General features: G+C 43.8%; 8 protein-coding genes across 8 annotated transcripts; 5 read left to right on the forward strand and 3 right to left on the reverse strand.

The window, feature by feature from the left end:
* Nucleotides 1–1,484: 1,484 nt before the first annotated feature.
* AOL_s00054g951 (uncharacterized protein) lies at nucleotides 1,485–2,719 on the reverse strand (the record flags this gene model as incomplete). Its single annotated transcript, XM_011122267.1, has 2 exons — nucleotides 1,485–1,997; nucleotides 2,126–2,719. 2 exons carry the CDS (start codon nucleotides 2,717–2,719, stop codon nucleotides 1,485–1,487), a joined length of 1,107 nt encoding a protein of 368 aa, XP_011120569.1.
* Nucleotides 2,720–3,723: 1,004 nt separating this feature from the next.
* On the reverse strand, nucleotides 3,724–4,330 carry AOL_s00054g952 (uncharacterized protein; the record flags this gene model as incomplete). Its single annotated transcript, XM_011122268.1, has 2 exons — nucleotides 3,724–4,179; nucleotides 4,262–4,330. 2 exons carry the CDS (start codon nucleotides 4,328–4,330, stop codon nucleotides 3,724–3,726), a joined length of 525 nt encoding a protein of 174 aa, XP_011120570.1.
* Nucleotides 4,331–5,763: 1,433 nt separating this feature from the next.
* Nucleotides 5,764–6,285, forward strand: AOL_s00054g953 (uncharacterized protein; the record flags this gene model as incomplete). The annotated part of the gene is made up of 1 exon (XM_011122269.1): nucleotides 5,764–6,285. The coding sequence occupies one exon, from the start codon at nucleotides 5,764–5,766 to the stop codon at nucleotides 6,283–6,285; it is 522 nt and encodes a 173-aa protein (XP_011120571.1).
* Nucleotides 6,286–6,781: 496 nt separating this feature from the next.
* On the forward strand, nucleotides 6,782–8,081 carry AOL_s00054g954 (uncharacterized protein; the record flags this gene model as incomplete). Its single annotated transcript, XM_011122270.1, has 2 exons — nucleotides 6,782–6,907; nucleotides 7,140–8,081. The coding sequence occupies 2 exons, from the start codon at nucleotides 6,782–6,784 to the stop codon at nucleotides 8,079–8,081; spliced, it is 1,068 nt and encodes a 355-aa protein (XP_011120572.1).
* Nucleotides 8,082–8,578: 497 nt separating this feature from the next.
* AOL_s00054g955 (uncharacterized protein) lies at nucleotides 8,579–10,383 on the reverse strand (the record flags this gene model as incomplete). Its single annotated transcript, XM_011122271.1, has 4 exons — nucleotides 8,579–8,606; nucleotides 8,674–10,012; nucleotides 10,093–10,171; nucleotides 10,240–10,383. The coding sequence occupies 4 exons, from the start codon at nucleotides 10,381–10,383 to the stop codon at nucleotides 8,579–8,581; spliced, it is 1,590 nt and encodes a 529-aa protein (XP_011120573.1).
* A 2,299-nt stretch (nucleotides 10,384–12,682) lies between these two features.
* Nucleotides 12,683–13,859, forward strand: AOL_s00054g956 (uncharacterized protein; the record flags this gene model as incomplete). Its single annotated transcript, XM_011122272.1, has 3 exons — nucleotides 12,683–13,177; nucleotides 13,290–13,346; nucleotides 13,491–13,859. The coding sequence occupies 3 exons, from the start codon at nucleotides 12,683–12,685 to the stop codon at nucleotides 13,857–13,859; spliced, it is 921 nt and encodes a 306-aa protein (XP_011120574.1).
* Nucleotides 13,860–18,169: 4,310 nt separating this feature from the next.
* AOL_s00054g957 (uncharacterized protein) lies at nucleotides 18,170–18,979 on the forward strand (the record flags this gene model as incomplete). The annotated part of the gene is made up of 1 exon (XM_011122273.1): nucleotides 18,170–18,979. One exon carries the CDS (start codon nucleotides 18,170–18,172, stop codon nucleotides 18,977–18,979), a length of 810 nt encoding a protein of 269 aa, XP_011120575.1.
* Nucleotides 18,980–20,131: 1,152 nt separating this feature from the next.
* On the forward strand, nucleotides 20,132–20,737 carry AOL_s00054g958 (uncharacterized protein; the record flags this gene model as incomplete). The annotated part of the gene is made up of 1 exon (XM_011122274.1): nucleotides 20,132–20,737. The coding sequence occupies one exon, from the start codon at nucleotides 20,132–20,134 to the stop codon at nucleotides 20,735–20,737; it is 606 nt and encodes a 201-aa protein (XP_011120576.1).
* Between the last annotated feature and the right edge of the window lie 1,118 nt (nucleotides 20,738–21,855).

Genomic DNA, 21,855 nt, shown 5'->3' on the forward strand with positions numbered 1-21,855 from the left:
ATGAGACCACTCTAGAGGTTGAAAAACGATCGCTATTTTTGAGTGAGTTACGGGAATCTTAAGGAAATTGAGGGCGCTCAAATATAATGTAAGCCTCAATATGTATGTTAAAAAAAGATTTGGCGGCTGAGGCGCCTAGGCCCGAGGATACAGCTCCATATTTTAGCACTCTTTTGCGCCTGAAGAAAATGTGTAGTTACTCAAAACTATATTTTCGCACTTAGTAAATGACAGATATTATAGTAAATCAATTGTCTAAATATATCTACTTTCTTCCCAGTACTGAGGCCAGACATGTTATAGATGATCGATGAAACTTCGGCATTAATTATAGATATTGCGTTGTAATTTATAGGTATGTACACGTTCCCGATTACGCCTATGATACTGCGCTATAGTTCTAGAATTAATTCTATAAAAGAGCATTTTCAATTGAGCTCATGAGGTTAACATTCTCTTCGAGTATTTTCGTCTTGGTCCACGTTTCCAGATTGGTGTTAGAACAACTTGCGTTTTAGTTTGCGCCATGCTACATTTTGAACTTGTTGGAATATATTTGGTTGGACGTATAAGATAATGCTGGCAAGCCTACGATGAACCACTCGCGTTAACAGTTGGAGCATGAAGGCCTTCTTACCAGATGAGGTTGTGTCTTCGATGTTAAACCCTTTAAAAACTGGGGTTTCTTTAAGTAACAAGCAGAAGTTGTCTCGTAAACCAGACTCAGAAACCCACCGAAGTATATGTTTCAATTCAACTCCATTTAAAAATAATTAAATTCAGTTTTTGCATCCCGTCTACAATTATAGCTTGTCTCAAACCAGACTTCGAAAAAAAAAGTGTTGCCGTACGTACCCAGCCGCCCCTGTGAGCCTAGCTAGATCAGAAGATTAACAGGAAGCAATTAATTATGCACAGTCAGATCCTGTGGTACCATGGTATAACCAATTAACTATTTACATCCAACAATGTTTTTTTTTTTTTTTTTTGCGAAGTCTAGCCATGGTCTAAGACAACCAACAATAGTTGCTACAAGAAATTGCAAGTTACAGAATTCATTTTAGGCGTAGACAAAAGGATATAAATGGGAATGTACAGCCCAACTTTCAATTAAACTGCCGGTTTGAATATATATTCTATAGCAACAATTCCAACCGAGGTGGTTTTCACCTCAAACAAATTTGCAAATCACAAAATCATGATTACTTGAAAGACGCATAAATTTATCAACCCAATTGGCCAATACAGTTCTGTGCGCATATTCTCGTAGTTATATCTATGCGCAGACCAAAAGGATTAACCACTCTCCACTAACAGTTTCAAAGGATCTTAAGGCTTTAAAACCGGTTTGATACCATCAATTATGCTACAGTGAGCTCGAAGCAGAGAAAAAATACTTTGCGGAATCTTTTTGTTAAGAAAATAAGGAGGGAGAAAAGCGGAAAAGAGACCTAACTAGTCGAATGAATGTTCCCTTCGCCATTTCACCTTGAATACCACGATTCAAAGGGGACAAGCGTATAACCGATGGGAATATCAGTAACGGTCTTCGTCAAAACCAAAGTTAAAGTTGTAGTTTCAGTTTCGGTCACAGTAGACGTCGGATACTCTGTTTTGGTCACTCTTTGCGCTGGAAATTCTGTTATGGTAGCTGTAGATATTGCAGTTGTAACTATTTGGCCCGTGGCGATTGGGATAGTTTGATTTTGAGTATAATTGAGTTCAGTCGTGGTAGCCATCGGCTCTGAAGTCGTAGCCATTGTAGATATTTGTGAGGAACTTTCACTAGAATTCCTTATTATCCCCGAAATGGTTTGTGTATATGTTTCCGCTGACCCTAATGTGCTGGTATTAGAAGCCAAGGTGTGCGTAGTGCGCGAAGTAGTTATCGATTTTGTTTTCATCGAGCCCTTAGAAGTATGGCACAATTTGACATTTGGATCCCCCCATTTTGCACGTATATCGTGACAGTCGAACCAGCATGTCAAATTCTTTGCCTGTTTTTTTCAATCCATAAAGTCCTAAAATTAGCAAAACAATTTCATGACAAAAACATTACCGGGTAATATTTGAGGGCTAGCACAGGTAGCAGTATATCCAAAGACTTCAACTCAAAGGCGCTTACCTTAACATCGAGATACCTATTTTTCTCCCTATCAAAAGGCGGATCATACTCATCGCTCCCCTCTTTCTTCGGCCACTGCGTCCACCCTTCATCCACACAATACGGCCTCAAATTCTGCTTATCCTCTCCCACAAAGACCCTTACCGAACTATCTTTCGGATGAGGATCCGTATGCCACGCCTGATTTCCAAAATAAAACTGCATGTAATCATTTTGAATTTGCGGACTCAGGAGTATGGGCATCCCCAAGTTGGCATCAATAACACATTCCTCTCCCTCCTGACCAGTACACGTCCTAAACCCCGGTGGGTTTACTTCCAACTGGTTACCGTGGCCATCGAAAACGAGGGGGTCTATGGATTCCGTGACTTTGCTATTTTTTTTCCAGCGGGTATCTCTTTCTTCAGTAGTTATGCGGCCCCAGAGGAGCTGGATTACGCAGTCGCCAGGAACCCAGGTTTGCTGGATGCAAATTTCTTGGATTTTAGATTCGATGGTCCGGTTGTGTGCAGGTTTGTGATCTGACTTGTGATCTTCTGCGAACGAAGGGATTCTGAAAAGAAATATGGGGAGTATGATTACCAAAAGGAGCATATTGGCCTTTCCAATATATATAATTGGGGGTCGTAGCCTTTAATTATAACAATGAATGCAATGCTAGCGGGAACTGTAGCTTAAAGCATGATCATATGATAGCAAGCTAGTGTAAAGTATTTAGAACTTGCAAGCTTTGTCAATAATATAATCAATACTAGATTGCGTCTGTGGGTGAGTAGGCAATATTAATTTAAAGAATTATATTTCTCGCCTATTGCAAAGTTGGAAAATACACAGCATATACATACTTAAGTACTTATATATAAACATACCTTCTGGACGTTTGGATCGTGATGTTGCTAGCACAGCACAGCTATATATATAATGTCGCTCCGATACCTGTGATTCAGTTGACAACTACGCATGCATCATGTAATTTTACACGTTCACGATTCCTGCGCTGGAGCTGCGCGCATTGACTTCTAGCTTGGATGTTGTAGTACATATTTATATAGCACCTCGCCAGAGGCCATTCCATTCCGGGCAAGATTCTAATTTATTGATCGATCGTTGCAATGGCGTAGTTGTTCTGAAACTCTCATTTAGCGTTCCAGGATTAACACCCCTCGGCGCAGTTAGAGAAGCTGCTAGCCTAAGATACTTCATCCTTAAAATCCAAGTACAAGGTTTAACAAAGTAAAAGTAAAAGAAGAACCATACTAGATATTATGAGGGGGGAAAGTCATGATTTGCAGCTCAATGGCTGCGTCTAATTATCAAAAAGATATTCCGTACCAAAAAATAGAAACCTATAAAAGGAGGATCAAAACATAATACATCGAATTAAAATATCCACGATCACTTGTCTGCATTGCATCCCCTGTACTGTCCAAAGTGTAAACTAGACTCCGGTATCCCTTCGTGTTCATTCCATATGCATCCTTCGTACCGTTCGCACCAATAACAACATTGCCATTAAACACAATCTCCCAAAGCTTTTATTTCTTCTTCTCTTTCTCCCGCACTACCAGTATTAACAAGCATCGTGAAACTGTAGTAGTTTAGACAGTCTCCTCAGCAAAGGCATTCTCAATCGGTCTATCCAAGAAACTGGCATGTCCCAAGATCGTGAGCGCACTAGCACCAATCAACCAGAACAAAGTCTCAAACGGAGCCGACAAGATCGCCAAGATAAATCCCGTGATTCCCAGTGTCCCCCAGAGCTGGCTTGTTGTAGCTCTGAAGTTTCCAACTTGCAGATCCCTTCCTTCGAGTCTTCCGATACCGTAGACTCCGGCTACGATCACGACGATCAGGAAAAGCAATGGCAGGTTGGTGATTATCGCGTAGATAGAAAGTAATACGAAGACAAGGAGGTAATTCGAGGAGAATTGGCCGAGGTTGTAGGATATACGTGTTTGAGCTTCGCCGAGATTGGCAGGTTTGGACATCCGTCGGAAGTCGAAGAATTCTGAAAGGGGTCGGAGAGTGTTATAGCGAGCAGAGATAGAGGTGTTCTGTTGGTAGAATGTTAGTTTTGGTGGAACTGTTGGAAAGGGGTAGTCGGGCACGGGAGCAGTGTGAGGCTACACAACTTACCTGGAATCTGGCCATGCCGGAGGAGAGGCGGTCAGTGACCAGCGAAATTGGTATCCGAAAGGAGGACATTGTGAATATATTTTATTCTAGTGTATTCAACTTCCGAGAAAAGCAGAGAAAGAAGGAAAATCTGAGTATCGAGGGGGTTTTCGTCGATGGTGGAGTATTTGATGTGGCGTTTCTCAACTAGCTTTTTTCAAATATCAAACTAGCTTTGGTTCCTAAACTCGATTCGGTAGTTCCTGAGATAGTAGTTTGATGCAGGAGAGAACAACTGTGATGCGGCGCGATGATTAACAGGAATGGTGTGACGGGTATCGTGGGTGAGATGGATGAGCGATGAAGTTGAGGTTGAAATTATGGCGAGGAAGAAAGCTGAGCTATTATAGGAACAGAATCTCATGTGGTTTGTTCACAGCTTTATTACTACGACCTGACAGTTAAAGTGGCCTTACGTGGCCCCCTGTCCGCTTCCCAAAAACAAACACGCAAACCTCGCCCTTCGAAACATCTGAAGAAAAAACCCTGCGCACAGCCCTCAGGAATGCGAATACATAGTTACATGTCTCCTTCGGAGGTTGTTATTCAAACGTCGGGGTGATGTGAGGAGCTTGGCAGCATAACTTGATTAGAAGGACTAATCTGGTTTGACGCCGCACCAGCTTTGTACTTACAGTGTGCTGACGAATACCACCGAAGTAACGTTATTATTGTCCGCGAGTCACCTGGTACTCGGGACATTTGCGTACGTATGTACCTCCGTATCGCGATCTGAGCACTCTGGATTCAGTAAGTGGTTAAGTGTAAGTATGTAATACATATCAAGTATTTTGTTCATGCACGACTGTGATCGTCAGGAGCGTGGCTTGCAGATTGTGACTCGGTTTTTGACTTTTAATTGTCCCATGAAGCTGCTAACATATCGAGTATGCGTATATGGTACTTTAGCAGTTCATTCTGTGGTAAGAGTGAGATATGTAAGTATGTACACCTGCTTCTGCCAGAGGTACCCCCATTTTTAGATGCGGGATGTATATATACATTTTTAGACATCATGGTATCAAATTTTGTGAAGCCGGGCCAAAACTGCAGCTTCATGACAGACAGAAAGCGATATAGATAATAATCAAACATTCGAATTATCCTTTTTCTCTGCTACTTATACCTAGTATTTTTCGGGGGTATTATGACTATGAAAGCAATTGCTTTCCCAATACTTCGAGTTTTACATGATATGATCGATATCTCTATCAGTTCAGACTCCAAGTTACGCATATGAACCTAATATTACATATGCAAATATGTACTGTAATAACAACGGAAAAGCAATGGATTCTCGTAAGTATGAAATTTTAAAATACAGAGTCGACTTCGTAGTAATAACATAATTCGAAGTAGTTAACGGCCACAAAGTCATAGAAATCCCTCGAGCTCTCCGTGACATCCGCCTCGACCTTATAGGACTCAATCAAAGGCTCCCCATCCGTGATAACTCCGATAATATGCAAATGGCCGAAGTAGCTGTTAATTATGATTCGGAAGTTCTAAAAGCCAAGTATTTTACCGAAGCTACCTATTACCCCGATTACGCCACCGCCACAGGTCATTCGGAATTCCTCAAGCAAAGAACTTCCTTTGACCCTTTATTCGTCTGGGTTCACCTCAGAAACTGTTCTGCAACCACCTGGGAACTTTTTAATGCAGAAAGTAATAGAGAGTGCCAGTTTACATATCCTCCTCCAGAAAGAGTCATACCGGAAACGGAGAAAAGCATTGTCTTAGAGACATTACCACATCTAGATACCTCAGAAAGTCAAGGTTTAATGGATGAGATATCGATATCGATACCGATCGATGTCAAACTATTCTACACGCTAAAAAACGACAAAACGACCAAGATCACGATTTCAATCAGAAAAGAACATTGGGGCGCAGATACAGAAGTTTCATGTACCGGACTAGCTCCGGAAAAATATGCCGTAGACACCTTATTCGACGGCGCTATTTTTGTGGCTCTAAGATAGATACTTATATAAGTACTTACTTATGTAGTATCATACTTCATCTGGCAACTGGTCATGTCTTATATTCGAGTGTGGAATAGCGTAACCCCACTTTTAAATTTGGAATGTTCAGCCTCCCGCCAACCCGAGATCACGATCTAGATGCATGACTTACCTATGTAAGTATGCTCTGCAATGCTTTTTTTGTTCCAAAAAGGGCCAAAGCGTAAACCTCACATGCAGCTTAGGAAAAACTCCTTTTCCTCATGCATACATATACATCTTCATTCCTATCTTTCTAAAGTATTTTCTATTTATTTTATTTTATTCTATTTTCATGTTATGTCCAGAACAGTGACTAGTACAAAATCGGGGAAAGAATCTTTTCCCAAATCCAACACTCGCAAAACTCAGCTTCAAAAAAAGGTAGCCGCCCAGCCGCCCAGCCGCCGCACCCCATCCACAACCCCGCCAGAGAATCGATATATAGTCTCTTGCTAAAGATACGGCCATTCCAATGGCTTCGAATACCCCAGACGATGCTTCCTCCCAGCATCACTCAATTTTATATTGCCCTTCATGCGGGGCCTCTGCTTCCTTATCCATAGTGCCCTCCCGAAACGCGGGTCTCTTCTGTGATATCGTATGTACTTGCCTTTCACCCCCTGACTTTAAAACCACAGATCCCATATCTATACATTCACCCCCCTCGACAAAATCAAAAAAATAAGAAAACACGAATGTAATATATATATATATATATATACACATATATATTTATATATTTATATTTATTCATTGAAAAGAGGAAAGGAAGAAGGAGAAGACGACGAAGAAGAAGAAGAAGAAGAATGTTAAAAAGAGACTTCCAATAGTGCACATCTACAAATCTTCTGGTATCCACAAACGACGGTGCAGACTGGAACCCGCTGTCCGACGCATTCAATGCATTAACTCTTTCCCCATCCAACCAATTACAACATCATCAACATCATGACCCCTCTGAGCTTCCTCAGGTAATCCAACATCCAGTCGAACATTTACAAATCCAATCACCAACCCCTACAATCCAAGATGAAATGAAACGTCGTTCGTTGATATTATCCGAACTCATCAATTTCCGTGAAGCTCTCTACCAACACCACAATGGCCCCCCCGAAGATGGTGGTTGCGCTCACGCCGATGGAGAACAAATGCAAGAGGCAGGAGAAGGATCTGGTCCAAACACTAATATCGTGATGGAAGATAATATGGAATTACACCAACAAGCCGACCACATCTCAAATATTGCAAGAACATATAACGATCTCCTCCATCTACGCCACCAGAGCGGGATGTTCTTGATGGATGAGGTGGATACTATGGACCTCGCCGGTGCAGGTGGTGATGGTGATGGTATGTATATGCATCATAACAACATCTATCAAAACGGGATATACCCCCACCAACCTGAAGAAGAAGGAATATACGACGACCCACCTCAGGAATATGTGAATGCCCACCCGCCGGTTCAAGAAACCGATCAAATGTGGTATGGCAGTCACCCTACTGTACCGCAAGCACAAGTAAAAAATGATAATAATAAGGAGGAGGAGCTCTTGCCACACCCGCAACCCCTAGAAAACACAAATAATTCGGTTCTGAAAGAAGGAGACGACGATGATGAGGATGACGAAGAAGGGCAGGTCTACGCCACCCCGGAGCAGAGGGAGGAAATGAAAAGAAGGAGGTCGGAGTTACACCAAGATAAAGAATTAAAAGCCCGGGAGATGTTTTGGCGCAAGTATGGAATCGGAAGTCTAGGCGCGGGGAATTGATATGTATCATAATTGAACAAACGAACGACCAAGTCGAATATACACCTCTTTTGAAGCTAGCTGGGCTAGTTGCATTGACGTCACCTTTTTTAAAAAAAATTAAAAATTAAAAAAAGCTACGTAGAGACTCGGAACCACTTTTGTTCTCGTCATTAGAATACCATTAATAAAAGCCATTCTATCTAGCCTTCAGCTTTTGACCGCAGTAGTGTATGCCTGCGGGAGTACCTGAATCGACAGGTACAATTATTATACAAAATCCTCCCCAAAAAATGACAGGGAAAAATTGACAAGTCTAAAATCTAAAATGTATGTAGTCTTGATGACCAAAAAAACGAAGGAAAAAGCCCGTCTGAAACCCATAGCTAAAATGCAACAAATTGGTATATCGTGTATGTGCGTGTAAGAAAGAAAAAAGGGAATCGTAAGGAGTGAAGATTAAAAAGTAGTAAAATGAAAAATAAGGAATGTCGGGAATAAAAATCATTCGAAATAATTTACTCGACGTAGACAAAGTTGTCATCACTAGAAAAGTACCAATTAGCCCGAATTCAATAAAAAAAAAGAAATTGGGGTAGAATAAGGGGCTTACCTATCCTCATTGCCGTCTTCTCTTCTCTTCTTGTCTTCTTCTTCGATCTTCTTAAGCTCCTCTTGAGCACCGTTCTTCTCGCGATCGGCAATATAAGCCAAATGCTCTCTCTTCTTCTGGTTCTCCCTAACCAACATGAAATGCTGCAAACAACTACCACCCAATAACAAGACAATCAAGAAACCCAAAACGACACCGTGTCCCATCTTGTAGTCGGGCTTGTCTTTCTGTCTGTAGACGAAACAGTTGACAACACCAGCCAGGTTACCGAGACCGATGACAAAACCAAGAGACAATCCACGCTTGCCCGGATCGATGATATTGTTTGAACTCCAGGCGACAGCGTTGGGGATACATGGGTAGATACCGATGGCAGCAAGGAAGGTACCAGTGTACTTCATTGCGACGTTCTTGCCAAACAACAAAAGGAAGAAACCGAGAATGGCGAAAAGACAGGTGAAAATGCTGCAAAGACCACGTTGGGCGGTTCTATCGGCGATCAAAGCGATGACAAGAGTGGCGATACAACCAACGACGTATGGCGGGATTGTAAGAAGCTGGGAGGTTGTTGTACTGTATGTTCCCATATCTGCAATGATCGAAGGAAGGAAAAGCGAGAAGGCGAAGAGGGGACCAGCGGCACCACCGTAGATCATGATACCAGTCCATGTCTTCCAATCTGTCAAGCTAAGCTTGAGGGTCTGGGAGAATGGTCTCTCTGGTGGTGTATCAGCTGGGACAGAGTCTCTTCTGTGGCTGTTTTCTTCGACACATCTGATGAGTTTGGCACGCTTGCTGTTGGGCTTGTTGGCGTAATCCTCTGGGAAATTGAATACCATCCACCAAGAAATGGCACCGATAATAACGACGATGACACCTTCGATGATAAAGATCCATGACCAACCACCTCTTCCGGCGATGCCGTCCATTTGCTGTAAACCGTAGGCGAGCAGGCCACCGAAGGAGCCGGAAATGGCAGCTGCGGAGAAGAAAATTGCACTTCGGAAACCAAGTTCGGAACGACGGTACCAGCAAGAAAGAATGTAGTTGACACCTGGGAAAACACCAGCTTGGACGACACCCAAGCAGAATCTAGCGGCGAAGAGGCCGCCAGCGTTTGAAACGAAACCGGTACTGATTGTGATAATACCACAAAGAACCATAAGAAGCGTCAAGTAGTGATTGGGCTTGAGCATCTTAAGAAGGACATTGGAGACGGGTTCGAAAAGCGAGTAGGAAATGAAAAACAAGGCGAGGGCGAGATTGTACTGTTCACCACTCGCGTCGAGATGGATTGCTGTTGTAAACCCGGCGAGTTTGGCATTTCCGATGTTTGTACCTAAACGATCGTTTGTTAGCAGCTAGATTTCTAAGGTATTCAAATATCTAATATTCGTGAAGTCGATAATTTTAACATACGAGTAAGGAAAGCCAGCAAATATAGTAGAGAAAGCCATGGTATTAAACCCCAATCGAGTTTCCTCAATCGTTGTTTCTCCTATTCATTCGTTAGTAGATTTTCTAAAGATAAAAAATATTAAATTGTAGAAAAGTGAGTTTGCGTACATCTAATGTCTCGACGTGATGGCATATTTCCATGCCCTCAAGATCGGCCGGACTGATTGTAACATCCGAATCTGGGGCACCCGGATTCGAAGCGACCGCTGTTCGGTCTTTTGAGTTGATGTGCATATGCAAATGCATTGGCATTTTGGTAAGCTTGCTTCGTCCAAATGGACTCAACCAGTGGTGAAATTGTTAAAGTTAGATTTGAATGTATAACAAAGATGTTATTCGATTGTTGTTCTGCAATGATGGTAAAAGATGCATCCTTGGCGGGAACCAATCGTCTTTATATATGAGGAAGCCATCTGCAATCCCGTGATATCAATCCAAGGGAGAAGAAAAAAAAAACGGTTGCAACGGTGATAGCATGTATGAGGTGAATTCTTTTTTTGTGATGTGGTCAAGGCACGGCATGGTAAGCTGCTAGCTCGCGATTAGCTGTGCAGTTTCCAGCGAGCTGCCTTGAATTATTCCGGAGAAGGATATCCAGCCGCGGGTCAGAGCTCCACGCCGTGCAAATGTCGGACCCGGATTCGAAGAATTCCGTGACTTTCGTATCCTGACGTCTAGAACGTCGAGCGCCAGCCTCTTCCAGCTCCATTTCTCTCAACAATTACCATATGGCACCATACACCCTAGGCCTCATAGCAGTTTTTCCTGCAAGATAAGAGCCGATTGACAGATTGGCGGTCGTGGCAGCTACATAGTACATATTTTTTTTGCAAGGGGAAAGGTGAGTAAAAAAAAATCCTGCCTGTTTGCAACGTTTGCAACGGGCTCCGCCGGGTTAAAAGAAAGGAATGCCACCAAAATCGCAAGAAAGGCAGCATATCGTTCTCACTCAGGTGATTGTCGCTGTTGGGCCCTGCATTTGGTCAAGGCTTGATAGCCATCTTCGTAAAACCGTTTCGCGAATCGTAAAATATCATGCTACCCGTGCATTAGCGTCCCGAAACCATCTCGCTCCCAACGTGCTGTGCAGCATGGGGCGCACGATCCACGCTCGGGCGGTTCATTCCAAGGAAAAGTCCCAAGATGTGGACAGCATCCTCCCCGGTCTCTCGCCCCCAGTTGGTTCGCCAAAATTAGCTTTTGGTGTGGTGTGTTTTTGCTTGTTCGCTAACAAAGCTGAAAATTTTTGCAACAACCAAATGTCGACTGTCGGACGATGGTCAGGCCACTTTTGCATGACCTCACTGCTTTCGGTAGCATCCTTGGGAAAACTGCGACCAGGGTCTGCGTGGTTTTGGGTCCACCCTGCTGGCCGGAACCCCCACCTTACCGAGAGACAGCTCTGGACGGTTTTGTGGCGCCGGAGCTATCTTGGAACCTGGCTCTTGTGCAGGGGACAGCGAACCGCAACCTGTCGATACGCGCATGTGCGAGGAAATAGCTGGCGAAGATGGTGATGCCTTTTGTCATACCGCGCAAATCGCTGGCGAAGAATGACGCCAGCCTAGAAATGGTATAACGATACAGTCTCGAGATTCACATGAGACTGATACTAATCCTAGAAGGCTCTGAATTGGGTCCTAAGCTTTGGCCAGCGCTCCAGCTCCTCGGTCCTTGCATTTGCATCAAGTAAGGCAAGGCAGCTGGAACCATGGCCCAAGTTAGCTATCGTAATCAGCGGAAATTTTCTAATCTTTTTTTGTGCCTTTTTTTGTCATTTCTTCCTTTTTTTTTTTGTTTCTTCCATCCTATTTTCCTGAGGATTCATTTCGGTGGATCCGTTAATAGAACATTCGGCATGTTGCATCTGAAATGTAATTGTTAGAGCCGCGCCGCCGCTTTCGTGATGCCGGTCCTGTCCTGTCCTTTCTTGACTTGTCTTGTATGTGTCTTGTCATGAAGATGGTTCGATTTGGCACTGGGCAGGACGAATTCAATAGTCCAAAATGTAAGCCCGCCACAAGGCAGAAAGATTATCCGACGAAGCTCCGAGGGAAAGGAGTCTTGGAAGCCTCAACTCCAAGAATATCGAAAGGCCAGGATGACGATTGTGACCATTAGCTACTATCCCATTCGAAGAGCTCTAAGTCCAGAGATAGCAAGTGACGGGATATAAAAGTCAGCTCTGCACTCTCTGGTTATTATTCTTGCGTTGCATGTCGTCTACAGATCAACACACAAACCCCACCGCAGATCGTCTCACCTCAAGTTGAACGTAATTTTGCTGTAAGTTGTTTCTTAGCTTTGATTTTGCCTTATTTGGGGCTGTTGGCTGATTGGAACTCCTCTCCAGATCATAAACCTCATCCAGAGACTTCAATCGTTATAGATCATAACCGAATTGAAGCCCAGCTCAGCCGCTCTCTACATTATACCAGATCAATACCATCAGCTATATCATACTATATCATACTCCTCGGAGAGAAAAGGAAAAAATAGAAAATCCACACTCACAGGGATAATATATATCCGATAATAATAATAATAAGCAATGGCTACTACATCAAACAGCTATACCAGCGTCGCTATCATCGGTGCGGGGTCCGTGGGCTGCACAATCGCCCACACTCTCATGCTGCGTCGTGTCTGCGCCGAAGTTCGTCTCGTCGATATCGCTGAAGACCTCTGCAAAGCTCAGGTCCAGGATCTACAGGACGCCACTTATCTTACCAATGTTCGTATCAAATACGCCACCCCCCAGGAGGCCGGACAGTCGGATATTATCGTCATCACGGCCGGTGCCAAGCAAAAGCCCGGCGAGACTCGGTTGGACCTGATCGAGAAGAATTACAAGGTCCTCGGAAGCGTTCTTAAGGGCTTGCAGCCCATCAACCCACTAGCCATCATCTTGCTGGTTGCGAATCCCGTGGATGTATTGACCCACTTCACCCAGCAGATGAGTGGACTTCCCAAGAACCAGGTTCTGGGATCTGGGACCTTGTTGGATTCCATCCGTCTTCGTGGGCTTCTTGCTCAGAGATTGAATGTAAGTTTTGATTCTCCGCGGATTTCCTACACCCTTGATCGGATCGGGTCCATTTTTAGACATAGGTCGATCTAGATAACTAACTTGCTTGTTTTTGAAAAAACAAAATCAGGTCTCGGATAATTCAATCAATGCTTACGTTATTGGTGAACATGGTGACTCTCAATGTGTAAGTTTCACTTCTGCCTCTCTTTCCTTAAATATGTTTTCTTTTCTTTTTTTCCTTTTCGGCCTTTTAGGTATTACAATTGGTAGTCAACATGTTATCAAGCTGGAAAAAAATCCTTTTATTAACTCGTTTCTGTTAATCTAGGTCGCTTGGTCCTCGGCCACCGTCTCTGGAGCCCATATATCTCTCATCGACGATATTTCTGAAGAAGAGAAAGTTGAGATTGGCAAGCTAGTTTCGGGGAAAGCTAACGCAATAATTAAAGCGAAAGGCTTCACCTCGTACGGTATCGGTGCTACTGCTGCCAATATCTGCGAAGCCATCCTCTTTGATCAACGTCCTGTTTACCCTCTCAGCTGCTGGCACGAAGAGCATCAATGTTGTATCAGCTTGCCAGCCGTTGTTGGTCGAAATGGAGTCGTCACTCAAATACCGCTTCCTCTTAATGATAAGGAGAGGGAACAGATTGAGGCTTCGGCGGCGACACTAAGGGACCAGATTGCGAAGTTTTAAGGATTAGACTTTGGAAGGAATTGCGAAGATAGACTTGTAATGGCTGCGGTGTATTGATTTTCGTCGTCGGAGGGCCTGTCTTTTGTAGACTTGCTTGTTTCCTCTGTTCTTTGTGATTATAGCAGACTAGAGCTAGAGCATCAGTGACTGACCACTAGGATAGAGCGTTTGCTTTCCTGTTCGTCATGGCTTGTTTTGAGTGGAGCCTTTTCTTCATACCTGGTGGTCTTCGTTCTTAAGCACACTAATTCCCCAATTGTAATTGATTGTTGGGTTCGTTCATTAGATATCAAGCTCTCTTTTTCTCTTCCACTTTCCTTTCGCTCATCTCCTCTTCTCTCTACTCGTAATAGTAATGATAGACTAGTGTACAGAAGGAAAGAAAAAAGTATACCACCCAAAGGAAAACCTAACTAGAGAAAATTATTCCTTTCAAAGGAATTCCCTAGCGTGAACTTCTCGATATCCTATATCCGCTAGCGAATCTATCGAGTCTTGAAATTCATTACGCCTGATATAAATCACCTCAGACTTTGGTCGAGGTTTTGCAGCCAGTTGGACTTTCTGTCTTTCCTTCTCATTGTGATTTCTTGTAATTTTGTCAGGAACCGAGTGGACCCCGCAGGAGGTATTTGGCCTCGCAGGTTGGCGTTGGCGTTGATTTTGATTTTGATGTGGATTTTGATGGTGGTAGGTTGGTGGCGGCATAACTGGGTAGTGGCCGTACGCCAGGGAGATTGTGGCGAGAGACTGGATCATGCAGTCGAACACCCGTTTGCTAGCATTTTGGAATGTTCTGGCGGGTGATTGGTTAGATTTTGATTTTAGAGATATTCGACGAGAAGGTGTGGTTTTTGGAATGTAGAACATTTTTTCTTCTTTCTTGTGATGCTGTATTTTGGTTTGTTTACTTTGGTGATGAGAATATAATGGAGATTGGTGAAGTCGTTGTGTGAGGATGGAAGAAATTATTAAGTATTAATATTAGACTTGCTTGGGCGTTGATGCAATCCGAGACTAGGCGATGATACGACAATTATATGAATTAGCTAAGATGTTTTCGTCTGTACGAGCTGAGAACAGGATGTGAGGGTTGATATAAGTGGACAATATGCATATGGACTAGCAGGAAAAGGAAGAGAGAGAGAGAAAGAAAATCGTAAGTTTCCCCGCATCCGGTGAGCTACTAGCTAGATCAAATATATGTTGGAGGGTCGCGCAAGTGATCACGACGACCTCCTCCCATTGCATATTTCGTAAGTCTGGTATCCTGCTTCTGCGCTCCCCACCCCCAATCCATACCGAATCCAGTAGTCCATTAACTGCAATAGCTACAGACAATCATGCAGGTTTCCGCATTACTCGCGACCACTTTGAGCTAGGTATGTATGAGAAACCTTCTTGCCTAGGCATCTCTCCTTCAGGTTCAAGTTTTCTGTGGGATGGTGGTTCGAATTCACGTCGGTTGAGAAGAAAAAGGTCAAGGTTGGGGTATCACATGGTGTGACCAGACTAAAAAGTTGTTCTGCGGAGGCCCTATCAGAGGTGCAGGAGATTTGCGGGGTTGGATGTTTTTGGAAGCAGGGATCATGTATGTGTGGTCTGTTTGCGAAAACTGCATCACAGAACTATCACGGTACAACAGAGCAAAAACTTCCTGCAAGATGTTGTAATTGATAACAGGAGTTTTTTGAAGAGATCAATTTTTTCGTTTGGTAGGTATTTAATTGAGAGACAGGGTCACAGGAACTGTGGTCTTTGGTTTATCTTGGCTTGGGGGGTTTTCAGGTCTAGTTTTTTTTTTTTGTTTATCTTTGGGGGTGACTTTTTTTCTCATTCTCTTTGAAGGCATTCCTTTCGTCGGCGATAATCGAGGTGTTGAAACTTTCGAAGGAGAAAGTTGGCGGTTGGGGTGGGTGGCCTTGGTCAGGGAACCGCCAGAATGTCGCTTCTTCTTTCTCATGACTCGAGTTTATCAAAAGGTAAGTCGTACCCAAGTACTTTGCACGATAAGGAACCCTTTCCCTCTTATTTTCTCCCAAACTCCTCAATCTCGACACCAATTGAGCTACCATTGTTGGCAAACTTCAAAATTTACCGGAGGCTGTATTTTACCCCCCGTACTTATATTAAGATTATATAATGTATGCAGTCTCGGATCACAGTCTCGAAGGTCTTATCTCCAGCTGGAATTGGGTTGAGTTTTGAGTTGAGTTGGGCTCTGTTGGATCAACGGCATTGCAACACAAAAAAGTCGTCAATCATCCCTCCACCCGCCAACCGAGTCTAGAGCTCAGAGCCGGGATGGACCCTGAGAAGTCTTTTCTGTGTAACAATAATCCAGCCTGTCTGCTCTCATGTTACCCCGGAGTTTTGTAGAACCTGACATCCCAAATACCCCTTGTCTGGATCTTATTTTCCCTTTCTCTCTTGCAATTTCAAATTTCAGGCTGTGTGTACTGAAGTGCTTATGCTAACTGTTGTGGTGGTACTGATTGACAGACAGATAGTTTTGTGTAAGGTGACTGTGGTTGGATAAACCTGTTTTTTCTCTCCCACATTTCTATCCGTAACAATGCAACAGTAAAGTACGGATAGGAAATTAAAAGGTCCTGAACGGCATCTCAGGAGATATTCTACTGGATGTACAATATATCCAGAGCTCCCTAATTTTCCACGGTCAAGTCAAATTGTCGGCTGTTCTGTGGTGGCAGAAAGGCGGGTAGGCAGGGCCGGGTCGAGACGACGAGTACTCGAGTTCGAGTCGAATGAGTTAAGTTCCGTGATCATTGCGTCCGAAAAATCTCTTGACAGATTACGACAAAAAGTTTAAACAGTTTGAAAGAGAGGGGGGGGGGGAAAAAAAGGGAAGAATCTATCGGACTCCGAATGATGCAATCGAATTCTACTCGCAAGGTCGGATTCCGTCGAAGCGGTTTGTTTCCTCAAAAAATAAAAATTATTCCATTCGAAATATTTTAATTTTCGTCATGGTCGAACATCTGATCATGGTAACTTCTGACTCTCCTCCAAGGGAGAAAAAAAGACTATACTTTGGACTAGGAAACTTAGGCAGCAGATGCCATGACCATTACCAAACGCCTCACGGGCTCAAGATAACGGATGAATCCACCGCGGCAGAGGGTAGAACCCCGTTATGGGGTATAGAAAGCGACGAAAGGTATCAGAAAAGTAAAATTTCGTCGTGATCATGAGACGTATAGCACTTAACATGTAAGAAGCCCCCCTAACAAAACCACTGCGCTGGCTAGGGCGGGAAGGGAGTTCCGATATATATGTCTCGCTCATACGGTATCGTACGTTGACTACATTGTTGCAGACAACACAAAAACCTGTCACGCCACCGCCGCTTAGCCCCAAATATCACACCACAATGGGCAAACTTCTGTTAAATCCTAGCGCCTTTATTGCAGGCGAAACCATCCGACCTCCACTCAACCGTCGTATAAACCCGATCTGTGTCCCCTCCGATCTCAAAGGGATTTGCACGTCGGTTCGCGATAGGCTGGATTGGACCTCCCTTCCGTTTGATCCTTGCTCAGATCTTGCATACGATTGCATATAGACTCTATCAGGCCACCTTGACCTGTGGTCCGCGCACCCTGTAAATTACCTACTACGTACAACGAAACTTCTCTTGTCGCGATTCATCCCGATAGTACTCTACGGATGACTATGCGAAGCCCTAATAGCTTCATCAAAAGGGTAAAGAACAATGGAACATTCATGGATCTACCTGAATCAGAGGTCTTAGTTCCCGTTCCTATTGTCACCAAACAGACCTGACTCCCCCGAAAAGGACGGGGGGAAATCTTTTTAGAATGCACTCTGACGGCCACATGCATGACCTCGCCATGACATGATTCTAGTATCAAGCTTTATGACATCTTTCCTCCTCCATATTTCCCCGAACGGCGTAGGGGGGAGGGGGAGGGGTGCCAGCTGGACAGTCCCGGGTCATAAACTACAATCAACTTTAGTAAAGTCTTGAACCCCGTGGTCCGTCCCGATTGTGGTCTGATACCTTGTATTCCTTGGTTCTGTATATAAGGCTGTACACCGCCAGGCACAGCCCTAAAGCATTTCAGTGCATATTATACATCCAAAGCCTAATTCGACTACACAAGTCACTTCCATATACGGAACTTATCTTTCAGATATACGAAACTTGTATATCTCAAACTATACCTTTTTCATACAGTTATTCAATTACTGTATCAATAAATTCCATACCAAACAATTATATACCGTCTACGAGTAAATTCGTTTACTCTTCCAACATTATATAAATGCCAATTAAAGCATATCTCCAATCCCCACCCCTCAGGCCCACAGTGAATACTCACGGCCTACCTCCCCGTCGTATCTCCGCCTTAATCATAGAGGAAGATCTGTCAGACATTGATACCCCAGACGCCTCTTGGTTCCTCCCCGCCAACGTTTACGAAACAATTACAATCTCCCAAAAGGAGGTCCCAGAAGATTTCGAAAACGATAACTCAGCTCTTATAATTGCACCAATTCATTTAGATATCCCCACCGCAGCCGATACATCTCGTCGTCCATCGATTTGTCTTGCTCGTTTACAAACACAGGGCATTGAAGACTCAGACATCAAACTGCCAAATTACGAATACGCCCATTCAATGAACACAGCAAGCAGAAGGGGTAGTACTTCTTCTGAAGTATTCTTCCACTCACCACTGAGGAGGACAAGAACATACGAAAATTACTCGAGCAGCGGAAGTAGCAGCGGAAGCGGTAGTTCTATGGCTAGCGGGTACGAAAGTCCGGTGTTTTATCCAGATAGTGACTGCGGATGCGATGACTGCGACTGCGACCACGAGGAAGCCGGGGTTTCCAAAATGGCAAGGTCGTTACCAATTCAAGTCCCTGCAGCAAAGGGAAACGCGACGACAACGAGGAGAAGAAGGGGGTGTTTTGTTCAAAACGACACGAGGAAGAAAGTTGATGAAGATGAAATCATGGAGGATTCTGATGACGAGGAAGCAATCGATGAAGGATCCATCGAAGACTGGGTTCAGTTTGCTTACAGTACGTCTTACCAATCTACAATTTCCTGTCGAAGTTTTACATGAAAAGAAGAGAGGAAGATCAGGAAGTGGAAGAGTCGCGATCGAAACGAAAACACGAACACAGATTCTAATCTACTATTACTTTATTCTTAGCACCTTCGAGTACATTCGAGACTGCCTTAATATCTGAAGTCGTCCGCCGACGAAAATCCGACGAGAGATTCGCTACGATTAAAAACTACGGTATCGGCTACGAGAAAGAACTAGAGAACGCGCAGTTTTCTGAATCTCATAGGAGAGCACAGTGGATGAGAGACATGGTTAGGTGGTACCCTCAAGAGTGTGGCGGTGGACATGTTCTGCCCTGTATCTCTTAACCCTTGAGGAAGAAGTTCTTCCCCCGGGACGAAGGGTGAAATCTCTTTTTTTTTGTCTTGACCTTTTTTTCCCGCCCCGTATGGCAGGTGCTGAGAAAGATGTCCACGATTCGCGCAAAATTCTCATGGTTATTTTAACGAAAGAGGAGGAAGGGAAACAGGTAGAGGAAAGACACTGGACTCTGCTGCATGGCTGGGGTTCCCTTCCTCCTCCTTCTCTTTTTTTTACCTCGGTCATATTTCTGCTTTCGAGAGATACCCACATCGCATTGTTCACGACTTGATTGTTTTCTTCTTTTATTTCGTCGAGGGAAAAATGAAGCGATTGGTTTCTTTTCCCATTGATCATTCCCGTACAAAAAGTTCAGTTTACGGTTTTCTTGAATTGCCGTTACTTTTTATCCAGATCCCCATCTCCGGCTTTTCGGTTTTTGTTCCTCGTGGGTGTTTTTTCTCCTCTTGAGCCCTTGTCATTGTTGCAACTGAGGGTCCCTCACTTCAGACCCCCCGTTATCTGCTATACGTGCATACTATACTGGCCAGCACATATTTCCATTTTCTTATAATGATCTTCACTGTACATATATAGCTTTCCTGCATTATTCACACACACCCCTTGGTTGCATTGCATACTTGTTTTCTTTGAAAAGAAAGAAAAAAGAACTCGCCTCGGGGTAGGGGGTTGATTTTATTCCCACTTTTGTTCCAACAAACCCTCGCGATTGGAGGGAGCGTTTTCCGGCGCTTATAACTTCATATAATACTTACCCCAGAGTCAGTTCAGCAGGGCTCTCGGGGGAAGTATTTCGGGTGTGTGAGAGGCAAGATTCGCACACCCATGTATATATCTGAAAGGAATAACAGTCCGCATCTCAACAGATTTTTTAGCTGCATATTTCGTCTAACTAGGGGGGTAGTGTCAAAAGCTATCACTTGCAGGAGAGAAAAGGGTCTAGATCGACGACACCGGCGAGGACCTAAATCTATACTTTTCGCAAAAGTTGGAAGTGGAGAAGATGGGGGGGAACATGGGCAATATGGTAATTCGAATTCCCGAGAAGACGCTTATCATGCCGAGGAGAAGAAGGAGATGAGAGGAGAAGATACGCTCTGGACGTCGTCCATGCCGGTTGTATACGAAAATGCGAAAGAGGACCTTGCAACGGACGTCGGCCATTTTTACCCTAAACCCATCTATTTAGCTATCTATCTGCGTCCTCTCCTGCAGACCTCCATTCCCTCGCAGCTCTCTTTGTCATCGAATCGACGATCTAGAACATCCATTAGGACATTTACGAATATGCACGCTCTATGGGTCTTCCATGCACACCTGGAAAATTTTCGTAATAAGTGCTCGTGCGGAGACGAGAGTTGGTGGCGAATGCAATGGATAAACAGGCATGAAAGCAGGAAGGAGCAGGAGCAAGTGCAAGTGCAAGAGTAGGATGGCGAATGGCGAATGGCAAAAATGGTTCAAATATATCTCATGATCAAAAATGTAACGTGATAGATTCGAAGGCAGGCGTGTTCCAAAAGCATACCATATTCCGCAATAGCGCTGCGCATTAATAAAGAAATAAGGAAGTAATGAGTGGCTAAGCTTCTCCACCAGATCGTCGATTTACAATAAATTCATTCCAAGGAGGTTGTGGACTAGCCTTGTTCTCTCATAATTAAAGTGGATATACAGCAAGTTTACAAAAGTTCAAATCCCATTATAGAAATAAAGTATACAGACCCCCTTGCTTGAGTGACCTACTACATACATGCCTCCTTGCTAGATATCATACGGGGCGAGTTCTTTTTCGTTCACTTTCGGCTGGCTGAAAGTTGCTTTGAAGAAGCCGAAAAGAGTGGATTGAATTATCGTTATACATATGCGGCCGCGAGTCAAGGAACCCGGTACATTATCGGCCTCTTTTGTCTGCCGGATCGAAGGAGGTGTGTCTCCGTCGGATGGGAAGTAGCAACCGGTAAGGCTTAACGGGGTAAGCAAGGGAGCAAAGGAATGCTATAACGATACACTGTCTCACAAGTGTTTAGCAGTTTACTTTTTTCTCTCTTTTCTTCTCTTTTTATCCTTATGGCCCTATCTTTCCTTCCGTAGTTGGGGAAAGCAGTTTTAGACGAGAAGGAAAAGCTTGGGAGTTCGCGGCATGGATCCCCTTTTAAGATCAATTAGGATATCAGACCTGTATCAAGAATGAATCTAATATACGGAGGGCGCCGTGCGGCTTTTGAACTAGGAGGACAAGTATGATTTATTATCAAACTTCCCGAGACTAAGGCGATAATTTATCGTCGCATGGAGGATAATGTTGCCTATGCCCTCCAGAAAAAAGCGCCTGTATCGGTTCCACAAACGAAAAAAACAAAGCCTTATGGCATGGCTATTGCATCATCTTCAAGTCTTTTTTCAAGGGAGCCACGAGAGAGATAGAGAGAAGGCTTTAAGGGGACCTAGTTTTCCGTAACGAGGAGCGTTAGATATCAAACTTTAATAGAAGGCGTTCTGGTAATATATACGTTTCATGCCGGGACCTTCTTCCTACCGCATATTAA

Source organism: Orbilia oligospora (genome assembly GCF_000225545.1).
Source record: "Orbilia oligospora ATCC 24927 unplaced genomic scaffold scaffold00054, whole genome shotgun sequence".
Classification (NCBI taxonomy): Eukaryota; Fungi; Ascomycota; class Orbiliomycetes; order Orbiliales; family Orbiliaceae; genus Orbilia; species Orbilia oligospora.